Below are 24,004 nucleotides of genomic sequence, written 5' to 3' on the forward strand. Positions count from 1 at the left end.
CAAGTATATCCTTCCTTGGGTAAGGAGACCAAAACTTTACACAATACACCAGGTGTGGTCTCACTAGGGCCCTATATAATTGCAGTAAGAAGTCTTTACTCTTTGTCTTGTTTTGCACACTTTGTACAAAAATAATAAATTGCAGGACAACGGAGTATTACAGTTTAAACTCTTTTAATGAAGCATCAGGTTTGTTCAGACTCACAACAGTACAGCACCGTGTGGGCAAGATGGAGTCAGGACCCCCTGGGTCTTCCAAACAATAGCAGTCCTTACAGATGCCTGCAGGCCAATGACAACTCAGCATGTGATCACGTGAATATAATAGGTATTCCTTACAGATGCCTGCGGGCCAATGATAAATCAATATGCAAATGTTACACTCTTGTACTCAAATCCTCTTGTAATAAAGGCCAACATACCATTTGCTTCCCTAATTGCTTGCTGAACCTGCATGTTAACTTTCAGTGATTTGTGTACAAGGACACCCAGGTCCCTCTGAACACCAACATTTCCCAATCTCTCACCATTTAAAAAATACTCTGCTTTTCTATTTTTCCTACCAAAGTGTATAATTTCACATTTCTCCACAATGGCCCCGAAATTCCATTCCCTACAGGTGTGTACGCGCTGTGTACTCGCCCGTAGGGCCAATGGAAGTGCCGGTTTCACGCATGCGCTGGAAACCGGAACTTCCGTTCTCTGAAGAAAGGCATTCGCAGGTCAAATGCCTGCGCCAGAGAGGCAGCGCATACGCCTGGAACTTCCGTTTTTTTCGAGGTTGATGCAGTCCGGGTAAGTCGGTAGCAGCTGCGCCTGGAAAAGCAGGCGTAAGGCCTGCTTTTAACAAGGTAAGAGGTGATAGCAGTAAAATAATTTTTTTTTAACACTTATTTATCATTTTAAACTACTTTAAAGAAAGGTAAGTTTATTTTTAGCCCCGTTAAAAACTTTAATTATTTTTTTCAAAAATTTAAATTTTTGTTTAAAATAGTTAATTTATGTAATTTATAGTCATTTTAAAAATGTGATTTAAAAAAAAAAAAAATTATTTGAAGTTTTACTTATGTTTTGAGGCTGATCTCTATTCATATGAATGGAGATTCCCTGCTCCGATTGGCTCCCCATGGCCCACGTGATCCCAGGGACGCTGCGAACTAGCTGCGCCCCTGGGATACGCGTGCCCTGCACACCGGCAGTTTGAGGAGGCACATCAACGGCATTCTATGCCTGCCCAGATTATTATAGTTGGCGCGGTTTGTTTGTGCAGGTCAGGGGCTTACACCCGCGGGAAGCCTCCGACCGGAATTTCTGGGCCATTATATTCCATTTGCCATGTTCTTGCCCACTCACTAAGCCTGTCTAGATCCCCTTGAAGCCTCTTTGCATCCTCCTGACAACTTACATTCCCACCTAGCTTTGTATCATCAGCAAACTTGGACATATTACATTTGGTTCCCTCATCCAAATCATTGATATAGATTATGAATAGCTGAGGCCCAAGCACTGATCCTTGCGATACCCCACTAGTTACAACCTGCCAACCCGAAAATGACCTGTTTATTCCTACTCTCTGTTTTCTGTCTGTTAACCAATCCTCAATCCATGCTAGTATATTACCCCCAATCCTATGCGTCCTAATTTTGTTTAATAACCTCTTGTGTGGCTCCTTATCGAATGCCTTCTGAAAATCCAAATACACCAAATCCATTGGTTCCCCCTTATCTATTTTGCTAGTTACAACCTCAAAAAACTCTTAACAGATTTGTCAAACATTATTTCCCTTTTATAAATCTGTGTTGACTCTGCCCAATCCTATTATTATTTTCTAAGTGCCCTGTTACCACGTCCTTAATAATAGATTCTAGCATTTTCCCTACTACTGATGTCAGGCTAACTGGTCTGTAGTTCCCCATTTTCTCTCTTCCCTCCTTTTTTAAATAGTGGGGTTACATTTGCTACCTTCCAATCCGCAGGAACTGTTCTAGAATTTATGAAATTTTGGAAGATGACAACCAATGCACCCATTATCTCTATAGCCACCTCTTTCAAAACCCTAGGATGTCGCCCATCAGGTCGTGGGGATTTATCAGCTTTCAGTCCCATTAATTTCTCCGGTACTACTTGTTTACTAATACTAATTTCTTTCAGTTCCTCATTCTCGCTAGACCCTTGGCTCTCCGCTATTTCCGGGAAGTTTTTTGCATTGTCTTCCATGAAGATGGACACAAAGTATTTGTTTAATTTCTCTTCCATTTCCTTATTCCCCATTATAATTTCTCCTGTCTCAGTCTGTAAGGGACCCATATTTACTTTTGCTAATCTTTTCCTTTTTACATACCTATCGAAGCTTTTACAGTTAGTTTTTATGCTTCTCGCTAGTTTACTCTCATTCTATTTTCCATTTCTTGGTCCTTCTTGGCTGAATTCTAAAATCCTCCCAATCCTCAGGCTTACTATTTTTGGCAACATTATAAGCCTCTTCCTTTGATCTAATACTATCTTTAACTTCTCTTGTTAGCCGCCACGGTTGGACCACTTTTCCTGTGGGGTTTTTGTGCTTTAAAGGAATGTATATTTGCTGTAAATTATGTATTAATTCTTTAAATGCTAGCCATTGCTTGTCTACCGCCATACCTTTTAATGTAATTTCCCAATCTACCTTTGCCAACTCGCCCCTCATACCTACGTTGTTTGCTTTGTTTAGATTTAAAACCCTAGTTTCGGATTTAACTAAATCACTTTCAAACTTAATATAAAATTCTATCATATTATGGTCACTCTTCCCTAAAGACCCCTTTACTACAAGGTTATTAATTAACCATTTCTCATTGCACAATACTAGATCTAAAATAGCCTATTCCCTAATTGGTTCCTCAACATATTGATCTGCACACCCAGAACATCATAAACTATCTTTTTATTTTACAGACACTGACTGACCCGCTGTGTATTTCCAGCATTTTCTGTTTTTGTTGCTGAATTTCAGTGTTTATAGCTTTTCCTATTTATTTTAATATACATGAGAGGAAAAATTTGGTTGCTTTGCGCCTCCTGTTAGCGCCTTAAGAGGGCGCTAATGGGGCACAAAGCAATTAGCGCCCGGACGCGGCAATGTTTACGCCACTCGTGAAATTGACCAGACATTTTGCGGCGGCGCTAAATACTACCGCCATGATCTCCTGTGCCCGCAGATCATGACGTCAGTCGAGCGTGCAACGCCCCAGTAATGTCCCGGACCGGATATTGAGTGGCACCCCCTGCCTTTCCGCCTGCCACTAGCAACGACAGGTTATGGGGAACGTTTTGCAGTCAGGAAGGGACTGGGGGAGCGCTATTTAAAGGTGACTGCTTCCTGCCTTTTTTTGTGGACGACATTTTTGCACCACGCATTCTGAGAGAGAGAGAGAGACTCTTCTGGAGAGATTCAATGCTGTGTGAAGGAGTTTTGGGTACTGAGCAGCACTTTGCAGGGTCATTTTAATTTGACCTTCCTTGCATCAATTTAGAAGAGACTATGGGGTCTGCACTCTGAGCTGTTTCCCTGGGCCTCTCCATTGTTCTTTCCAGCAGATTTGATGCACAGGTCTCTCCAGGCCAAGATTCAAGGCTGCAATGAGCAGGGTGTGGATGGAGAGTAAGATTGACCCTCCCCTTTAAGAACTGGCTGGCTCCAGTGTGTCTGTGTTCCATTGCTGACTGACATCACATGAGCTTCGCCAGCGCTCTGAGGTAGCGCCTCGCTTCTCGGCGTTAATGTCATGTTTGGGATTTTTTCAACCATTTTTCCATAGAAAAATTTGGAAAAGAGTTGCAGTTAATTTTCTTTTAAAGCAAAGTATTCACATAATTTAATAAAAAGGGTTGTTAGAATTTATTTATATCAAGCAAGAAGACCCACTGATGTGGGGAAGTGTAGAATATTCATTATTTTTACTTTTTTGTAAAACCAAGTTCTAACGATTGAAGTGAATCCATTGATGACTGTTGCACTGTAAGTTTACTTGCTGTCTGAGAAATAAAACAGCTTAATGTTTCATTCTGACCGTAGACAGTGGTCTTCCTTCAAATAAGAATTGGAGAGGTGCAATTGAGATACGTGCAAATGATGCCATATCTAGTTCTCATCGATAGAGAGACTGATTGTTACACCCCTGGGCTGTAAGTAGATATTTGGTAGTGAGAGTCAGTTCTGGAATGTAAGGGGCATGTGATCTGCTTACAGAAGTGACTGATGTCACGGAACCTGAGAAAGTATCTGCCGCTGACCCTGAATTCGTAACAGCACCTCTGGGGTGACTTTTCCTGATCCATTTGTGCCACATTGCAGTACGAGTTGCGATCAGCTATCTCTGCACAGGCCAGGGATGAAACCTGGTACCTTCCTGGTCTATGTGGCTCAGTGTGTGTGTGTATTTACCTGCTGATCCATCAGGGGAAGCAGTTGTAAGTTTTTTTTTAAGTTTGTAAGGTTAGGAGTTCAAGATGAAATGGGATCTGTGGAAAATTTGTAAGTGTGCAGCATTCTTTGGAAATATGTGTCTGCAGGTTTCTCAACTTTGTAGCTTTTCCTCTCAATTACGTGAAGATGGACTTTCTTTCCCTGTTTCCCCTTCTTACTTTTTAGTGTTACTGGCCAGAGATGACTTTCATTGAAGTGTATGATTTGGTTACTTGCACAACCAACCTCTCCTTAAGCTTGTCTTGGATTTGTGTGATTAGCAAGAGTGAAGAGCAAGCATTTGGAAGAATGTGATGTTTGCACATTTTTCCAATTCCACATCTCAGGCTCAGGCTTTAAGAGTATTTATCACTTGCAATAATTGAGCACAGTGCTGAATTCTTTGGGATGCTTAGAGTTTATTTATTTTTTCTTCTTCCCGTGCTCTTCTGAAATTGGCAGCTACGTACTGGGATCCAGTTCCGCTAAAAGCAGCTCTCCATTCATCGTTGTGGTCCTTTTTACATAGAATTACATAGAATATGCAGCACAGAAACAGGCCGTTCGGCTCAATCAGTCCATGCCGGCGTTTATGCTCCACTTGAGCCTCCTCCCATCCTTCCTCATCTAATTCTCGGCATAACCCTCTATTCCCTTCTCCCTCACGTGCTTATCTAGCTTCCTCTTAAATGCATCTATACTATTTGCCTCAACCACTCCCTGTGGTAGCGAGTTCCAGTCTCACCACTCTCTGGGTAAAAAAGTTTCTTCTGAATTCCCTATTGGATTTCTTGGTGGACTATCTTATATTCATGCCTTGATTTTAAAATTCTCATTCTTGTTTTCATATCCCTCCATGGCCCTACCCCTCCCTATCTATGTAATCTCCTCCAGCCCCACAGCCGTCTGTGATCTCTGCACTCCTCCAATTCTGCCCTCTTGTGTATCCCCGATTTTTATCGGTCCACCATTGGCAGCCGTGCCTTAACTGCCTAGGCCCTAATCTCTGGAACTTTTGAAGTGTAGTCACTGTTGTATTGTGGGAAATGCAGTAGCCAATTTGCGCACGGCGGGCTCCCACAAATAGCAATGTGATAGCGGCCAGCTAATCTGTTTTAATGATGTTGATTGAGGGATAAATATTGGCCAGGTCACCAGGGATAACCACTCCCCTGCTCCTCTTCGAAATAGTGCCATGGCATCTTTTACATCCACCTGAGAGCAGACGGGGTCTCAGTTTAATGTCTCATCTGAAAGACGGCTCCTCTGACAGTGCAGCACTCCCTCAGTACTGCACTGGAGTGTCAGCCTAGATTTTGTGCTCCAGTCTCTGGAGTGGGATTTGAACCCACAACCTTCTGACTCAGAGGCGAGAGTGCTACCAACTGAGCCATGGTAGGTGTGTGACTCCTACCATTGGCGACTGTAGGCTTGTACATTTTCAAATTGTGGCACTTGAGCCCATAATTCTCCTCCTTTTCAAATTGCTCTGTGCCTTACAAGGAAGAGTGAATTTCCTTGGCAACCTTGTTATGCTTTCATACGCTATTGGGTGTGACTGCCTGCAAGCACTATTATTGTGACTTGGTGTGTTGACTCTGATTCTAAAGGAGTGTTTTGCGTTGGTTGGATTGTTGTAAAGCCATTATACTCTGACATACCAGTGCTCAGTGGGTTGGTAACATGAAGGTTATTGACCCACTTTGTCAAACCAGCAGACTTTTCCTTTCCTTTAAATAAAGAGAAACTGTTTCCAGTGGCTGAAGGGTCGATAACGAGAGGGCCCAGATTTAAGGTGATTGGCAAAAGAACCAGAGGCGACAGGAGGAAAAACTTTTTACACAACGAGTGGTTAGGATTTGGAATGCGCTGCCTGAGGGTGGTGGATACAGATTCAATAGTGGCCTTCAAAAGGGAATTGGATAAATACTTGAAGGAGAAAACATTGCAGGGATATAGGGAAAGAGCGGGAGAGTGGGACTAACTGGATTGCTCTTTGAAAGAGCTGGCGCAGACTCGATGGGCCGAATGGCCTCCTTCTGTGCTGTACTATTCTATGATTCTACTTTTGCTCTTCAGCTGAAGTGGTAACACTCTGTGTGTCTACTTTATCAACACCATTCATAATTTTTCAGACCTCTATTTATTCTGGTCAAGAACCATTTTAATTTGCGTGCCTCAACAGTGAGTGTTGGTAGACACCTGTTGTTCATTTAACCTCTGTTAGCCAAGGTTGCAGGATAATAATGACAACAACAACTTGCATTTATATAGTGACTTTCATGTAGAAAATCAGCCCAGGCACTTCTTAGGAGCCTAATCAGACAAAACTGGACAGCGGACCAAAAGCTTGATCAAAGAGATGGATTTTAAGGAGGAGAGTGAGGTGGAAAGTCATAGAGCTTTATGGAGGGATTTCCATAGCGTAAGGTCTAGATGGCCAAAGATATGGTCAGCAAGGATGCACATGAGGCCAGATTCAGGATGAGGAGTTTGTGGCGGAGGCTGAAAACAATGGCTTTGGTCTTCCTAATGTTTAACTGGAGGAAATTGTGGCTCAATCAAGATTGGATGACGGATAAGCAGTCTTGACGATACCGAGCCAGTGGAGGGGTCAAGAGAGGTGGTGGAGAGGAAGAGCTGGGTGTCGTCAGCATACATGTGGAAGCTAACCTCATATCTTCGGATGATGTCGCCAAGGGGCAGCATGTAGATGAGGAAGAGATCAGGACCAAGGATAGATCCTTGGGGGAACTCCAGAGGTAATGGTACAGGGGTGGGAAGATTTGCCATTGCTGGAAATGGTCTGGCTATTATTGGATAGGTAAGAGTGGAACCAAGTGAGGGCAATCCCATGGAGCTGGACAGTGGAATAGAGACATTGGAGGAGGATGGTGTGGTTGACTGGGTCAAAGGATGCAGAGAGGACGAGGAGGAAAAATGTGCCAGGATCACAATAAACAGAGGATGTCATTTGTAACTTTGATTAGGGGCATTTCAGTGGTCTGACAGGGCGGGGAAACTTGATTGGAGACATTCAGACATGTTGGGGGACAAGTTGGCATGGATTTGGGAGGCGACAACGCATCTAAGGACTTTGAGAGGAAAGGGAGTTGAAGATGGATGGTAGTTTGCAAGAGCAGAGCTGTTGAAGATGGGATTTTTTGAAAGGGGAATAATTATGGTGGTTTTTGAAGGGAGGGGGCATGACCTGAGCAGAGGGAACCATTTACAATGTCAGCCATCATGGGGGCCAGGAAGGGAAGTTGGGTGGTCAGCAGTTTAATGGGGTCGAGGGAGCACGAGGTGTGTCTCATGGTCAAGATGAGCTTGGAGAGGGCATGACTGGAGATAGATAAACTAGAGAAAGATTAGGGTTCAGGGCTAGGGCAGGGGGAGGTTTGGTTTGGTGGGGAAGGAAGTAGCAGAGGCAGCTGAATGGATGGTCTCAGTCTTGGACATGATCTTGGTGTACTCTTGGTAGATTTGTTTCCATGCTGTCTAAACTTCATAGTGACTGAGAGGAGATGAATTGGGTCACCATTTACATCAGGTGAGATCAGAGTTGATGAGACCCATTGCATGATATGGTTTTAACCACATGTGAAAATCTGCCAGATTAAACTGACTAGTGGATCTCCCTACTAATTTACACAGCAGGAGAAAAAAATGGTGACCCGTTGCTTCCCATCGACACATGCAGTATTCTTCTTGTTCTACTTGACCTCTTTCTGCTTCTCACCAGCGTGCGTGGGTTGGTGAAATCTATCTATACCTATATCTATATCTCTCTCTCGATCTCGATCGATCTAGATCTATCTATCTAGATCTCTCTTTCCTCCTCTTTCTATTTACCTCTCTCTCTCTCTCTCTCTCTCTCTCTTTCTCTCTCTCTCTCTCTTTCTCTCTTTTTCATCTCTCTCTCTTTCTCTGCCTCTCTTTCTCTCCCTCTTTCTCTCTCTCTCTCTTTCTCTTTCTCTCTTTCTCTCTGCCTCTCTTTCTCCCTCTCCCTCTCGTTCTCTCTCTCTCTCTCTCTTTCTCTCTCTTTCTCTCTTTCTCTCTCTCTCTTTCTCTCTCTCTCTCTCTTTCTCTCTCTCTCTCCCCTCTCTCCCCTCTCTCCCCTCTCTCTCCTCTCTCTCCTCTCTCTTCTCTCTCTCCTCTCTCTCTCTTTATACATTGAGTGGTTGGATGAACTTAATTCCAGGGGTGAAATCTGTACAGATTAATCTGTCTCCAAAAACAGTGCTAATAAATTCTGTCCTGGCAGTATCTTTAATTATGGCATTGCCTTAATGTGAACATGTTTAGTTGACGGGCTTTATTAGAATTGTTTTTTGATATAGATTAATCTGGAATAAATGTGATGGTATAAATTGGACTTTGTATCCTCTTGAACTAAGATTGGATTGAATATCAAATTGTGCAAACGAAACTGATCAGAAATACATGGAGACAGAGTTTTCGCTAGTTTGTGCTAGTTTTATCACTGAAATCGATTGAACCCGTGCAAAAGATTGCGGAAACTCAAGCGTAACTTTTGTCGAGCGTAAATCGAGTTTCGATGCTGGTTTAAAAATCATTATGCCCGAAGTCAGTACCGCCCATGAAATTGGCCATGCCCCCAGATCAAAATAATGATGCCGACTTTCTGCCGATTGCAGCCGTTCGAGGAGGGTCTCAGATTGAGCTCATTTTCTTAGACACACAGGCACGTTTTAAAAGTTTTTAGATATTAAAAACGATTTAATTTACTAAGAAACTGACTAGTGTACACCAATGAAACTAGTAAATGTTTCAAAGTAGTTTTTAAAGTCATTTTCAGTGATTTAAAATCCGGTTACTCACAGGTGGAGGAGTGGACAATCTTATTTTTAAAAAAAGCTTATTTTTGGTGATAAACCCACTTTCAGCTGTATTAATCAAACTGCACCAGGTTACCACTTTTAAATACATCAATGAATATCCTTTAATGCAAAGGGAAAAAAAATTACGTTCTATTACGCTGCCCAATTGTGCTGGTTCATGGAAGATTTTACGTTTGTGATTATGCAAATGCATTTTAGCAGTAACTTGAACTGTAACCTAACGAGCGCAATTTACGCCAATTTCCTGATTGTGCCCAAAGCGGAAACTCTACCCCTGGGTACATATAAATTGTCTGTTACTTTAATGTAGGAAACTGGCTGGGTGAGTTTCACCCGGGTTTTTTTTGCCATGTTAAGTGTGACCTTCTGAAAATGTTTACAAAGTATTGCCATGGATACAAATAGGCTGGCCAGCATTTTTAGCAGTGAACTGCATTCCTTTGGTTATAAGTGGCATTTCCTTTTGCCGCATAATGGTTTTAGTTAGGAATTAATTTCTGAAGAGTACATAGCAGTTGTAGACAAGGAAATCCAGTTAGCCATTCTATAGCTTTATTACTTTAAAGAACTGTCTGAAAGTAATGGATATCATTTGGAACTTCAGAGAGAAGTAATGAGAGTCACCCTAGAGAAGCTTTTCTTTGTGGCTGCACATGGTTTGTGAAGGTGAATTGGCTGTTAATCAAATTTGAACACAAGAATAAGCATCAAAGTTCACTTGGATTCAGATTCAGCTTCAGAATGTCTGAAATCTATTGTTCCATTCTGAATACCATTAGTGTTGGGAAAACAAATGATGGAGCACATTATGTTGAACTAAATAGCCTGTTAATGGCCCAGGCCTGATGTTGCCTACGAGCTTGGTCTCACAGCTTACAGTGCCTTTAGTGCATCCTTGCCGCACTACCAAAAATATGCTTCAAACAAAATCTGTCACATACACGCTGACCCTCAGTATTTCATGATGGCAATCAGTGTTTTTATGCCTGTGTCTGCTTGTCAGCATTTACTAACAAACTTCATCACGGGATGTGATTTCTTGCCATTCCCCTGAGGCCAACAGAGATACTTTGAAAATGTCTTCTGTGAATGCAGAAGAAAGAAATAACAGATACAAACTATTTTCTGCAGTGAAGGTATCAGGTTAAATGTTCCAGAGCGGGGTACACTGGAGGCACTTCATATCGATCGCATGCTGCTGTCACTGTGAAGCTGCTGAACTATAAACAGGCAGATGATTTGAAGTTGGTATCGCTTTCCCAGTAGCCACTGAGACTGCCAGACGTCTGCCAATTAACCTTAGAAAGGAATTCCTGTAAGTCAGACATTAAACCTTACCAATACCTTGTGAATTGGAGTGCTCCTATACTGTAAAGAGAAATATAAACAGAGCCATTTTAATCGGTTATACCCAGAGTGCTGTGGGGGTTTTTTCACCTGGATAATATTGTCTCAAATCCAAATTCGGTTACTGAAAATTAGACAAAAAATAAGTCTGGATTTTAGATGAATCCACCTTTTTTATTTCAAAATTCTCATCCTTGTTTTCAAATCCCTCACCCCTCCCTATCTCTGTAATCTCCTCCACCCCCCCCCCACCCCCAAAGATATCTGCGCTCCTCTAATTCTGCCCTCTTGAGCATCCCTGATTATAATCGCTCAACCTTTGGAGGCCGTGCCTTCTGTTGCCTAGGCCCTAAGCTCTGGAATTCCCTGCCTCAACCTGTCCACTTCACTAACTCTCCTCCTTTAAGACGCTCCTTAAAACCTACCTCTTTGACCAAGCTTTTGGTCACCTGCCCTAATTTTTCCTTATGTGGCTCAGTGTCAAATTTTTTTTGTCTTTTAATACTCCAGTGAAGTGCCTTGGGATGTTTTACTACGTTAAAGGTGCTATATAAATAAAAGTTGCTGTTGTTTAAAGCAGGTAATTAGAGCACGCCTCATAGCCTAGTAAATAAAGGCTCTGTCTACTGTGTACAGCCAGACCAGAAGCAAACATGCCATCCAGCAGCATTTCATGCTGTCAGTGTTTTAAGGGGTAGAAAATCAGTGATTTCCTGCTATGCATAGCTGGCAGGGAAGACTCCGTGCTGGCAGTACAAACTTGGAAAATTGGCTTTAATGGGTATATCTGCAGTTTTAGTTACAACAAGCTAATATTGCACTGCATTCTTGGTGTAATTACCTGTTTCCAATGTCATAGGCAAGGCCTTTAGGTATTGGTTCTTCACAGAATAACCGGCCAGATTGTGAAAGTTGATCTCCAAACACCAGTAAAAAAAGCAAAATACTGCAGATGCTGGAAATCTGAAATAAAAATAGTTCTGATGAAAAGTCATCAACATGAAACGTTAACTCAGTTTCTCTCTCCACAGATGCTGCCTAACTTGCTGATTGTTTCCAGCATTTTCTGTTTATATCCTACTTAAAAAAAAAAAGCCCTGGAATCCCACGTAATAAAATGGAATTTAACTTGTTCAGTTCCCCGGCTTTGGTCATAGGAAAATATTGAGGGCTGTTCTTGAGTTGACAGATGTTTTAAGAGACATTGGCTTTTTTGAAGCTGTTCATCAGCTTTTGGGAGTTTTCTGGGTTGTCACATGTGCTGTCACCCAGGCTGTAGTCAACAGGTTGCAGACACTTATTGGGCAGCTACTGTGGCAGCAGAAAAACTCCTGGCAAGTGTGTAAATTAGGTTCACTACAATTGGTCCAATTCAGCTCAGAATTTTGGTTGGTACTTGCCCCCAGTGTTTGTTCTCAGGAGGAGAATAGTGGATGATGTGGAGCAATTAATGGAGGTGAAAGAAGATTACTTAAAAATATGGGGAGGAGGGAGTGCACCTGAAAAGTCTCAAGTTTTCACGCTCTAGCTGTTGCCTTGTCCAGACAATACTGGTAATGATTTTGACAATTAAAGCACCTATGGTGGATCTTTGTATGGCACATGTGAAAAAACACATTACAATGTTTAAAAAAACTTTTAGCTTTCAAAATGATAAAGAATTGAAACTTTGATTGGACCTGGTAGTGGTGACTTCTTCTCTTCCTTACTGGTCCTTCCAGCTGTACTTAGATTTAGGAGGGTATAATTCCTGAATTTGTGGCTGTCATTCGCATGGAGCTGTTTGTACAACTTTGGATGTTCAAGCCATGTGGTTATTAGTTATAGGAACATTAAATGAGATCATGGCTGATCTACATCCTATCCACCCAACTTGGCTCCATATCCCTTAATATCCTTTACTAATAAAAATCTATCGATCTCCGATTTAAAATTATTAATTGAGCTAGCATCTACTGGTTTTTGTGGGAGAGGGTTCCTCATTTCTACCACCCTTTGTGTGAAGAAGTGTTTCCTAACTTCTCTCCTGAATGGCCTGGCTCCGATTTTAAGGATACGTCCCCTTGTTCTAGACTCTCCCGCCAGCGGAAAAAGTTTCTCTCTACCCTATCGATTCCTTTCAAAATCCTAAAAACCTCAATCTAATCACCCCGTAACTTTCTATATTCCAGGGAATACAAGCCTAGTTTCTTTCTGCATAATCGAACCCTTGGAGTCCTGGTAACATTCTGGTGGATCTGAGCTACACTCCTTCCAAGGCCAATGTATCCTTAAGGTGCCCAGAACTGTGCACAGTACTCCAGATGTGGTCTCACCAGGACTTTGTATAGCTGCAGCAAAACTTAGTCCCCTTTATATTCTCACCCTCGAGTTATAAAGGCTAACATTCCATTGATTATTTTTTGAACCTGACTACTACATTTTTGTGATCTGTATACATGGATCCCATATCTCTTTGAATCTCCACTATTCCATCTTTTCACCATTTAAAAAATACTCAGAACAATCTTTTTTTGGTCCAAAATGGATGTACTTACCTTGCTTTGAAATCCAAATCTGCCACAGTTTTGCCCACTCACTTAATCTATCAATGTCTCTTTGTAATTGTATGCTCCTGTCTACAATACTTACTGTGCCACCAATCTTTGTGTCATTGGCAAACTTGGATATATGGCTCTCTATTGTGTTATGTAAGTCATTAATAAATATAGTGAATAATTGAGGCCGCAGCACACATCCTTGTGGGACATCACTGGTCACTTCCTTCCAATACTCTCTATCTTCTACTGCCTAACCAATCTCCTAACCAGGTCAATAATTTGCCTTCAATTCCATGAGTTTTAATTATAGCTTACAATCCTTTATGTTATTCACATTAATGCTGCATCTTTCTTTTTTAAAAAGGGTTATATGTGGAAAAAAGGACACAAAAGGAAGAACTGGAATGAGCGCTGGTTTTTACTGAAGCCTGATTTAATTTCATATTATGTTGGTGAAGATCTGAAAGAGAAGAAGGGAGATATTTCATTGAGCTCCAAATGCTATGTGGAGGTAAATGTTACAAACTGCGAAAGTGACAAAAAGAGGCCTTCAGACAAAAATTGAGCTACCAAAAGTTTTTAGATCTGTGAGTTAACTATTCTATTGCCAGTACTTTCAATGTCTGGTATATTTAGTAAACTCAGAGATTCAAAACAGGACGTACAACAGATTAAATGTTTAAAATGCAGGATGCCCTAACCATTATAATTAGTGGTATTACCTTATTTGTGGATAATGCAAGAACACTAGGGAAAACAAATGCAATAATACTGCATCGCATGGTCAGAACATCACTTGATCAAACCTCCAGGAATGCTTCCAACCAGAACTGGCAACGCTCGACTGAAGTCACATGTAGGCCAGACCGGGTTAGGACAGCAGGCTTCCTTCCCTAAAGGACATTAGTGAACCAGCTGGGTTTTTGCAACAATCACACAGTTTCATGGTCACTTTTGCTGATACTAGCTTTTTACTAGCTTTTCATAATTTCCTGACTTTTTTTGAACGGAATCCAAATTCTGAAACTGCCATGGTTGGATTTGAACTAGCATTCAAATCTGGGTTATTAGTCCACATCTCTGAATTACTAGTCCAGTAACATAAGCACTACACTACCATACCCACTGTGTCCTGGAAGACTGTTTTCCACTCTTTCCCAGGCTTCCTTCAATTCCTTTTCTCTTTCATTTGGGATTACTTGCTGCAAGTAAGCTTGGCAAAAAGAAATGGCTAGTTCTACTCTTTGTAATTAGGTATTGACCAAATTGTTGAGTATTTTCTGTGTAGTGACTTTCACTATGGGTGTCTCCAGTGCCCAGCTCTGCATCCCTATGTTGGCTCCAAATCCCATCAAAGTTTCAGAAACAAGTAAGGAATAGATGATTCAAACCTCTTGGATACCCTGCAAATAGACAATCGGTGTATAAGTGCCATTGATTGTTCAACTGAATGTAGTAGCAAATCATTCAGCAGGATCATTCACCAGCAAACAGGGACATATTTGAGTGAGAGGGACAAAGGTATTTTGCCCATGCAAAACATAAGTTGTGAAAGAGAATTGTGATGTATTTGAAATCATTCTCAAAGTTAAATTATCCTCTTGGTTGTTTTCCTCTCATTCTAGATTAATTAACCTTGCACTTACGTTATCTCTCTGTACTATAATATGGTTACTTTTATATCTCTGTTCTCAGTCTTGAGCTGTTACATTATATTATGCAAAAAGTACTTGCACTTCTTTGGTGCCTATCCTGATCTCAGGGCTTCTCAAGTTGCTTCACAGCCAACAAAGTACTTTTGAAGTGCAGTCTCCGTTGTAATGTAGAGAAATGTAGCAGCCAATTTGGGCACAGCAAGGTCCAACGAACAGCAATGAGATAAATAACCAGATAACCTGTTTAGTGATGTTGGTTGAGGGATAAATATTGGCCAGGACACTGGGAGAACTCCTCAAATAGCGGCATGGAACCTTTTACGTCCACCTGAGAGAGCAGGCAGGGCTTCAGTTTAACATCTCATCCAAAGGACTGCACCTCTGACAGTGCAGCACTCCCTCAGTTCGGCACTGAAGTGTCAACCTAGGTTATGTGCTCAAGTCTCTGGAATGGGGCCTGAACCCACAACCTCTTGAATCAGAGACTTCTTAACATTCCAACTGTTGACACTTTCTCGACTGAGAAGATCTGCTTCTTTAGCTCTTTGTAACTTCTGAAACCTTTTGGTTTGGTACGAAAAGCACAACCTCTATACCAAGGAGACACCTAAACCTGATAGCAGCAGTCTTCTTGGTGCCCTTCCACTGCTACTCTCTTACCTACTAAGACAGTATGACCTATTCATTCTGATAACTTTGACAAATCTGAAATCTTATTAAAATCAGCTGCCAGTTTTTGATGAGTCCTCTGGCTCAGCAACAAGTCTTTAGTTAGAATTCCACCACTAACTAATTTGGTTTTCCCAAATTCAGCAGTGTGGTATAAGAGGCCACTATTACTACGTAGTGCTCCGCCTAAATGGTTTACGGTACACTGTATAATAACTGAATAATATAATTTCTGGATATGTTTTCCTAATGAAGTCCCCTGATAGGAACTATGTCATCTTCTGTAGTAGTTAGTCATTTTATTTTTAGTGTAGGTTTGTTGCCTCTGAGTTAGAAGGTTGTGCCCCACTCCAAGACCTGAACACATGATGTAGACTGATCCTTCAGTGCAGTAGTGAGGGGGTGCTGCATTGTCTCCAGTATTGTCTTTAGTATGAGATGTTAAACTCAGTTCCTGTCTGGCCATTCAGGTGGATGTACAAGACCTCATGGCACCATTTGAAGAATGCAGGGAGTTCTCCCAGTGTCCTGGTCAACATTCCTCCCTCAACCAACAGCACGAAAACTAGTCGTTCATCTCATCTGCTGTCTGTAGGGCTGAGCTGTGTGTGAATTGACTACATAACAAAAGTGATATACTTCAAAAAGTAATTCCATTGGTGTGAAGCAGTTTGACATCCTGAGGTTGTGAAAGGCACTACTATATGCAAGTTTCTTTCAGCCTTCCTCCCCCCCCCCCAGCTAACAGTGCAGCAGCGGCACCTCCTTAGATCATGCATGAAGTCTAATCGTATTTCTCAGGAGAAAGTTTGATCATACCCCATCAGACCGCCAGCTATTTGTAGGTGTGACTGATGACTTTATGTTGTTTCTAAAGCCACAAATGTTAGTTCAAACATGTCAGATCAATAAATCCAAAAAGTTAATGGTCCCTGTGGGCTCATTTTCTGATAATATGAGCCATTTGAGTCCAAAGGTAAGTTTAAAAAAAAATATGTGTTTACAGAAGATTATCAGTAAATGAATGTTCTCTAGAGCCACTACAAAGACCGCAACCTCTGGCATTGTCTGTATATCTTAGTATTAACGTAAGGGGCTGGTGTACACAACAAATGCAAATCTGGATCAAAGGCAGTTAGATTGTGAAAATAAAAATAATTGATTTCCATTACAGTCTCTATCAGACAAAGATGGGAAGAAATGCCTTTTGCTGATAAAATGCTCCGATAAGAGTTTTGAAATCAGTGCATCTGACAAAAAAAAGAAACAAGAATGGATCCAAGGTAAGGACTAATTTTTATATCAAGTCTCTACTGCTTGTAGATTTCTAGCTGACATCTTCTGTAGCCTCCCTAAGCTTAGAGGTCATTAGCTGCAAACCTTGTGTTAATCAGAATGTGTGATCCTCGGAACGAATCCAGCAGCAGTAATCCAGGTATGTTCCGTACCATAGCCCTGCCCCCATGGCTCCACTCTGCCCGTGGGAACTTTTCCCATTGCTGACCCAACCTGACTATCCAGTACAAATTGCTTTTCTGATGTACACACTGACCCAGGGAGTATACAAATACACTTCCTTCCTGTTCTCCGTTGTTCCTCTTCAATGGGCTGCCTGCAGCCTGTGTGCTGATTGACTGCTCCACCTTACTCCCCAGCTCCACTGTTAGCCACCGTTTGCTCCGTTTCCTGCCCTAAAGGTAAGCTTCTCAGCAGCTCGTCGTCCATTCCCTGTCCCAGGCCAGCGAGCTAATATTCGCTGGTCCAGGCATGGCTGGGGAATCGGCTCTTTTAAAGTGCTCAAAGCACAAATGGACATGGTGAAGGGTGAAGGAAAGGTAAGAGGACTTGGATAGGAGAAGAACAGACTTGAGGGAGAAGCAGATGGGGAAAACAGGATATTAAACTTGGGATAAAGCAGGGAACAGGAATGAGAAAGGAACAGGACTGCAATAATAAAAATGGCCACCAGAGAGCAGTAGCAGGAGCGGTGCCAACAGTGATGCATGCATCGAGAAAAGAGTCGCAGAAGCGGCAACAATGGGCATCAAAGAGGACTGGAAAAATGCGAAGGAAGAAAAGACCGAGCAAAGAGCACAACACAATCACAAGAACTGATGCACAGAAACAAAAGACTGCAAAGGCAACGAATAAAAGATAGATGAGAAAATGAGTCGTACTGCTAGTAACAAAGAGATGACACAGACAATGTATTGTGTAAGTTACTGTCAGCAACACCATGGATGGGCGATGTAGTATTTACTAAATGATAGTTTCTAATGTTAGGAAATCAATAATATATCGGCCTTCATTTTTTAATATTTAAGTTCATTGCTACAGGACGAATTTGGTGTCCATTGGACAGTTCAACATATATGAAGAGCAGACGGTTATTCACCATGCTTTGAATTCAGTGGGCATTGGGCGCTCAAGTTTTAGGAAGTTTTAGTTCTATTGAGGCTATTAATTCCTTTGCTATAGAAATGTTAAAAAAGCTACTAGCTTTTGGGTAGAGGTCATTTGAGTGATATCGGTTAGCACTAAATGAGCAAATATCCCAGGAAAGCAATATAGGGGAGTTATTTTCCTCTTGCATCTTGTTGGGATAGTAAGGCTATTTGGTTTTGGATTTCTTTTGGGATAAACCTGGGAAAGCACATTGGTATCAGCACCAAGCTGTTGCACAGATGAGGCAGAGCAACAAAGCCAGCCTCGATATGACTAAAGTGTTAGCTGCGGCTCAGTAGTTGCAGTTCCACCTCTGAGTCAAAAGGTCGTGGGTTCAAGCCTCACTCCGGAGATTTGAGCACATAGGTTGACACTTCAGTGCAGTACTGAGGGAGTGCTTCAGTATTGAAGGTGCCATCTTTTGGATAAGACATTAAATGAAGGCCCTGTTTGCCCTCTTGGGTGGATGCAAAAGATCCCTTGACACTATTCGAAGAAGACAGGAGAGTTCTCTGTGTCCTGTCCAACATTTATCCCTCAACCAACACCACCAAAACAGATTATCTGGTCATTTATCTCATTGCTGTTTGTGGGACCTTGCCGTGCGTAGCTTGGATGCTGCTGTATTACAGCAGCGACTCCACTTCAAACATACTTCTTCAGCTGTGAAGTGCTTTGAGATAATGGAAGGTGTGGTATAATTGCAAGTTCGTTGGCGCCACCTCGCAATGAGACGTGGTTCTCCTTCAATAGAAATAGAAACTGGAGGGAGCTTCAGTGTAATAAAGGTGAAGTGTTCCATTCCCTGCTGCGGCGTCACTCATCCTGATGTGCTGCCAATTATTAATGAATTTGCTAGCTCAGTTTTTGAGGATAATTTGGACAAACAATTTTATTTGTACATAAAATGACATCAGGTGTCTTTTGTGGATCACATGATGCAACAACTCTGCACTCTTTCATAAAGCTCGAACTTTTCAAAGTTTTACTTTGAATTTGTTAGAATATTAATATTAAGAGAGCAGCTTCAATGTCAGGACAATTGTCCCTGTTCTTGCACAAGAAAGGTAAAATGAAATGCTTTACTGAATTACATTTTCTCCTCTTTGGGTCTTATTTCTTAAACCAACAGGATGGAGATTTACTCTACTCCCCTGCCTCTGCCAGTGCCCCTTCTGACAATCCAGTAAGTGGTGAATCAGAGTAGCTCCCGTTGACGTGCTGTGTGATTGCATTCTATTTCCCTGAAAGGAAAACCTTGCATCTCAACTTGCTACTTTTCCTGTCCATCCTCTCCGTTGACCCAGGGGAGTGAGGAAGGGCTGGCACATTATTGAAAATTACATTGACCCACCGGATCAGCACTTCACCATCTTCAAATTATACTTAATCTGCACTCAAGTGCTCGGTATTTTGAAAATGGGTGTGTTCAGCATGTTTTTCACAGATCTTTGTGGGTGAATTGAAGTACTTTTTTGAGTTTGCTGTCTTCTGATAAGTGATCTGATTTTTTTTTAACTCCTTATGATTCCTTTTGAAAAGGAGTTTTCATGAGCCCACGTCACTGCCGAGACTGAACATTTTAATCATATTTGAGCATCGGGATTAATATCCATGACCAGGAAGGCATAGACGGCCACTATCCATTCAATTTACTTCCAACCAGCAGAGGACAGCCTCTGAATACGCCATTCAACCTGGTCTTTTCGGGCTGGGAGGTTATGTATTTTTTTTAACAGCTTTTTCAATGGCTGAATTAGGGCTGGGAGATATTTTAAACTTCAAAAAAAACTGGAGGAAATAAAGATATTTTCTTTGCCAAACAACTCCCTCCCCAAAATATAACACTTTAGATTAAAATATTACATTACCTTTTTAAAAAAAAAAAAAAAAAAAATGGTTTAAATGAAAATCTGTAATGCAATTTACGTAGACAGAGGGGATTGATAGAATAACCAACTAATTTTGTAAGCTAAGAAAACCTCTAAATTTAAGCGAATGATAAAGAGTGAGTTATTTATCTGTCTATATATGTTTACACGGCTGGTGTGAGGAACCTTTATTAAAACAGCTTGGTGGTGCTTTGTAGGGTACCAATGTACAGTGCCACAGAGTGGGAGGATGATGGTTCAAATCTGCCACATGTCTGATTGGCAACATACTGCACAGGGCGGTGCTTTGTGAAGGTGATGCAAGTGGGGTGGGCAGCGACAAGCAGAGTTCTCGCTGGCCTGTTGTCTTGTACACTGTACATGCTGCGGAAGTAGGATTTTTGCTGAACCCATTGGCAGCAGAGGTGTACAGCAAGGAAATGAGGAAGTTAGACCCTGGGAGCCATGGGGAGGGGGAGGTGGGGGAAGAACAAATAGTAAAGGTGTCACTGATTGGCACAGTTGGTTTGCCTCGGGAATGTGTTGCCGGCTGGTGCGGTGGGTGCTGACTCGCTGCACGCCTTCAAGAGGGAGCTGGACCAGTTCTTGCCTGGGGCAGAGATCGCATTATATAGAAGGTAAGTGGCTTTGCAGGTAACACATGGTCCAGGTGATCTCCTGGACTGGTTTTGGTCACTTGAGGAGCTTGGAGAGGAATTTTCCAGAGTATTGTTTCCGTTATTGGCCCTGGGTTTTTTTGCCTCTCCCAGATCACATAGCGGTGGGGTGGGGGTAGGAAGTGTCTTGTCATGATGCTTCAGCTACTATGAGTGAGGCAGCCTTGATAGAGCAGCTGGCATTTTTTGTATGTTCGTACACTGTTCTTTCACCTTGAGTCTGTAGCTGGGTTCAAACTTCGTCCACTCATATGGGATGAAAGTCTTTCCTCTGCTGGCTCTGAGGGCTCTAAGTGAAATGAGTTTGGGCAGGCTTAGAATCATAGAATGATACAGCACAGAAGGAGGCCATTCAGCTCATCATGCCTGTGCTGGCTCTTTGGTCAAACTATCCAATTAATCCCACTCCCCTGCTCTTTTCCCATAGCTTGGTAAATTTTTTCCCTTCAACTATTTATCCAATTCTCTTTTGAATGTTACTATTGAATCTGCTTCCATCACCCTTTCAGGTGGTGCATTCCAGATCATAAATTGCTGTGTTTAAAAAAAATAAAAAAAAGGTTTTCCTCATGTCGCCTCTGGTTCTTTTGCCAATTACCTTAAATCTGTGCCCTCTGGCTATCAACCATTTCTCCTTATTTACTCTATCAAAACCGTTCATGATTTTAAACACCTATCAAATCTCCTCTTAACCTTCTCTGCTCTGAGGAGAACAACCCCAGCTTCTCCAGTCTCTCCACATAACTGAAGTCCCTCATCCCTGGTACCATTCTAGTGACTCTCTTCTGCACCCTCTCCAAGGCCTTGACATCCTTCCTAAAGTGTGGTGCCCAGAATGGAACACAGTACTCCAGTGTTTTATAAAGGTTTAGCATAACTTCCTTGCTTTTGTACTCTATTCCTCTATGAATAAAGCCATTTAAAAATAGGCATTTTTAATAAGCTTCTCAACTTGTCCTGCCACCTTCAAAGATTCGTGCACATACATCCCCAGGTGTCTCTCTTCCTGCACCCCCATTAAAATTGTACCATTTAGTTTATATTGTCTCTCCTCATTCTTCCTACCAATATGTATCACTTCACACTTCTCTGTGTTAAATTTCATCTGCCATCTGTCTGCCCATTTTACAGCCTGTCTATGTCCTTTTGAAATCTGTTATTATCCTCTTCATTGTTTACTACATTTCTGAGTTTCGTGCATCTGTAAACTTTGAAATTATGCCCTCTATACCCAAGTCCAGGTCATTAATATATATCAAAAAGAGCAGTGGTCCTAACACTGACCCCATGGGAACACCACTGTATACATCCTCCAGTCTGAAAAACAACCGTTCACCGCTACTCTCTGCTGTCATTCCTTTGTCCTATTTTGTATCCATGCTGCCACTGTCTCTTTAATCCCATGGGATTTAATTTTGCTAACAAGTCTATTACTGTATGTGGTACTTTGCCAAACGACTTTTGAAAGTCCATATTAACAACACCAACTGCACTACCTTCAACAACTCTCCATTACTTCTTCAAAGAACACAATCAAGTTATAGTCAAACACGATTTGCCTTTAACAAATCTGTGCTGACTTTCATTTATTAGCCCATACTTTTCCAAATCCCGAGATACTGTCTCTAAAAGTTCCCCCACCACCAATGTTAGGCTGACAGCCTGTAGTTGCCGGGTTTATCCCTCTCCCCCTTTTTAATTTGCAAACCTCTAGTCCTCTGGCACCACCCCCCTATCCAAGAAGGATTGGAAGATTGTGGCCAGAGCCTCCGCAATTTCTACCCTTATTTCCCTCAGTAACCTAGGATGCATCCCATCCAGACCAGGTGACTTTTCTACTTTGAGGACTGCCAACCTTTTAAGTACCTCCCCTTTATTTTTATCCTGTTCAGTATCACTACTGCTACATTGGCAGCATCCTCTTTAGTGCCTCCACAAGAAGATCTCCTTTTTGGTCCCTAATCGGCCCCACTCTTCCTTTGACTACCCTTTTACTATTTATGTGTTTATAAAAAACTTTTGGGTTTCCTTTATGTCAGCCGCTAATCTATTCTCATACGCTCTCTCTTTTTGTCCCTCTTATTCTCTTTTTTAGATCTCCTCTGTACTTTCCATATTCAGCTTGGTTCTCTACTGTATTATGACCTTACATTTGTCATAAGCCTCCTTTTCTGTTTCATTTTAATCTCTTTATCTTTAGTCATCCAGGCAGCTCCAGCTTTGGATGCCTTCCCTTTCCCCCTTTATGGGACTGTGTCTATTCTGTACCTGAACCATCTCCTTTTTGAAGGCTTCTCATTGTTCAATTACTGTTTTACGTACCAATTTTTGATTCCAAACCGCCTACATGCATTTATGCACATGCACTTCAAACCCATCTTTGACTGCCTCGCATTTTCCCCCTGTCTGATCCCTCCTATTTCTGAATCCAATCTTTTGTGGATATGGCGGTAGCATTGTAAAGGCAGGTTACAGAACAATTGTTCCTGTAAGGTCAGTAGTTTTTGGTAGCGCTATTAATCACTTAGTCTCCTGACCCGCAACCACTTATTGTACTACAGCATCGTACAGGCTTCAAGAAGCTATAAATTCCAGTCCCAGTGTTCTGGAAACCAGACTTTCAAAGCAGTGGAGACATATTGACTGAACAATTTGCATACCAGTATGACGCATATTGGCACTGGCAGTATGATGCATATTGGCACTGGCACAGGTCTGGCATGAGCGCTGGTCTATCAACCATAGAGAAGAGGAGTGGTAGCTTTGACTCTTTATACCTCCTGGCAAAGGTAGCTTTGTGTTCGGCTTCTGACTTTGTGTATTTTGAATAGCTATTCAAACAGCCATCAACCTACTGAAGGATGAGAGGCTTCCGCCACACAAGGAAGGACGTCAGAAACGGCGAGAGCTGCGGCAGAAACTACAAGCAGAGCAGGAAGAGATAGCGCGGCGAATGAAAGATCTGCAGCTGGCAAATGAAGACAAACAGCAAGAATTGGAGAAAATGCGTAAGGTGAGGGAGACTTGATCTGAGTCGCTGTCAGTTAAATGTGCATCTATAGAAGTGGTAAAGGGCTTCTCTGAAAGCAGATAACTAATAATTTAAGAAATGGTCAGTATTGTAGAAGTTGTGATTAAAATGCTCTTATGTCAAGAGTTAACCCACTACAGTGAAACCTGTACAAACGGACACTTACTGACCACCCCAGATAACTTCCATTGTAATAGATACAAGCTGTACCTTGAAACCACGGGCACTTGTAAATTACGAACCACAGAGAGCCTTCAATGCACCAAGTCTTGCCTTAAAGGGGGTGTAGCAAAGGTTCACTAGACTGATTCCTAGGCTGAGGGGTTGTCCTATGTGGAAAGATTGAGTAGAATGGGCCTATACTCTCTGGAGCTGAGAAAAATTAGAGGTGATCTCATTGAAACATAAGATTCTTTGAGGGCTTAACAGGGTAGATGCTGAGAGGCTGTTTCCCCTGGCTGGA

General features: G+C 41.9%; 1 protein-coding gene across 1 annotated transcript in view; it reads left to right on the plus strand.

Annotated features, from left to right (window-relative positions):
* Positions 1–24,004, plus strand: part of swap70b (switching B cell complex subunit SWAP70b) — a 143,183-nt gene that overhangs the window by 68,576 nt on the left and 50,603 nt on the right. Inside the window, exons 5-7 of the mRNA XM_086007984.1 lie at positions 13,558–13,704; positions 16,692–16,800; positions 23,342–23,523. Coding sequence (XP_085864110.1) covers positions 13,558–13,704; positions 16,692–16,800; positions 23,342–23,523 — 438 coding nt within the window. The remainder of the gene's footprint in view (positions 1–13,557; positions 13,705–16,691; positions 16,801–23,341; positions 23,524–24,004) is intronic.

This window comes from Somniosus microcephalus, chromosome 15 (assembly GCF_052327205.1).
Source record: "Somniosus microcephalus isolate GS21.2 chromosome 15, FLI_Smic_1.0, whole genome shotgun sequence".
NCBI lineage: Eukaryota > Metazoa > Chordata > Chondrichthyes > Squaliformes > Somniosidae > Somniosus > Somniosus microcephalus.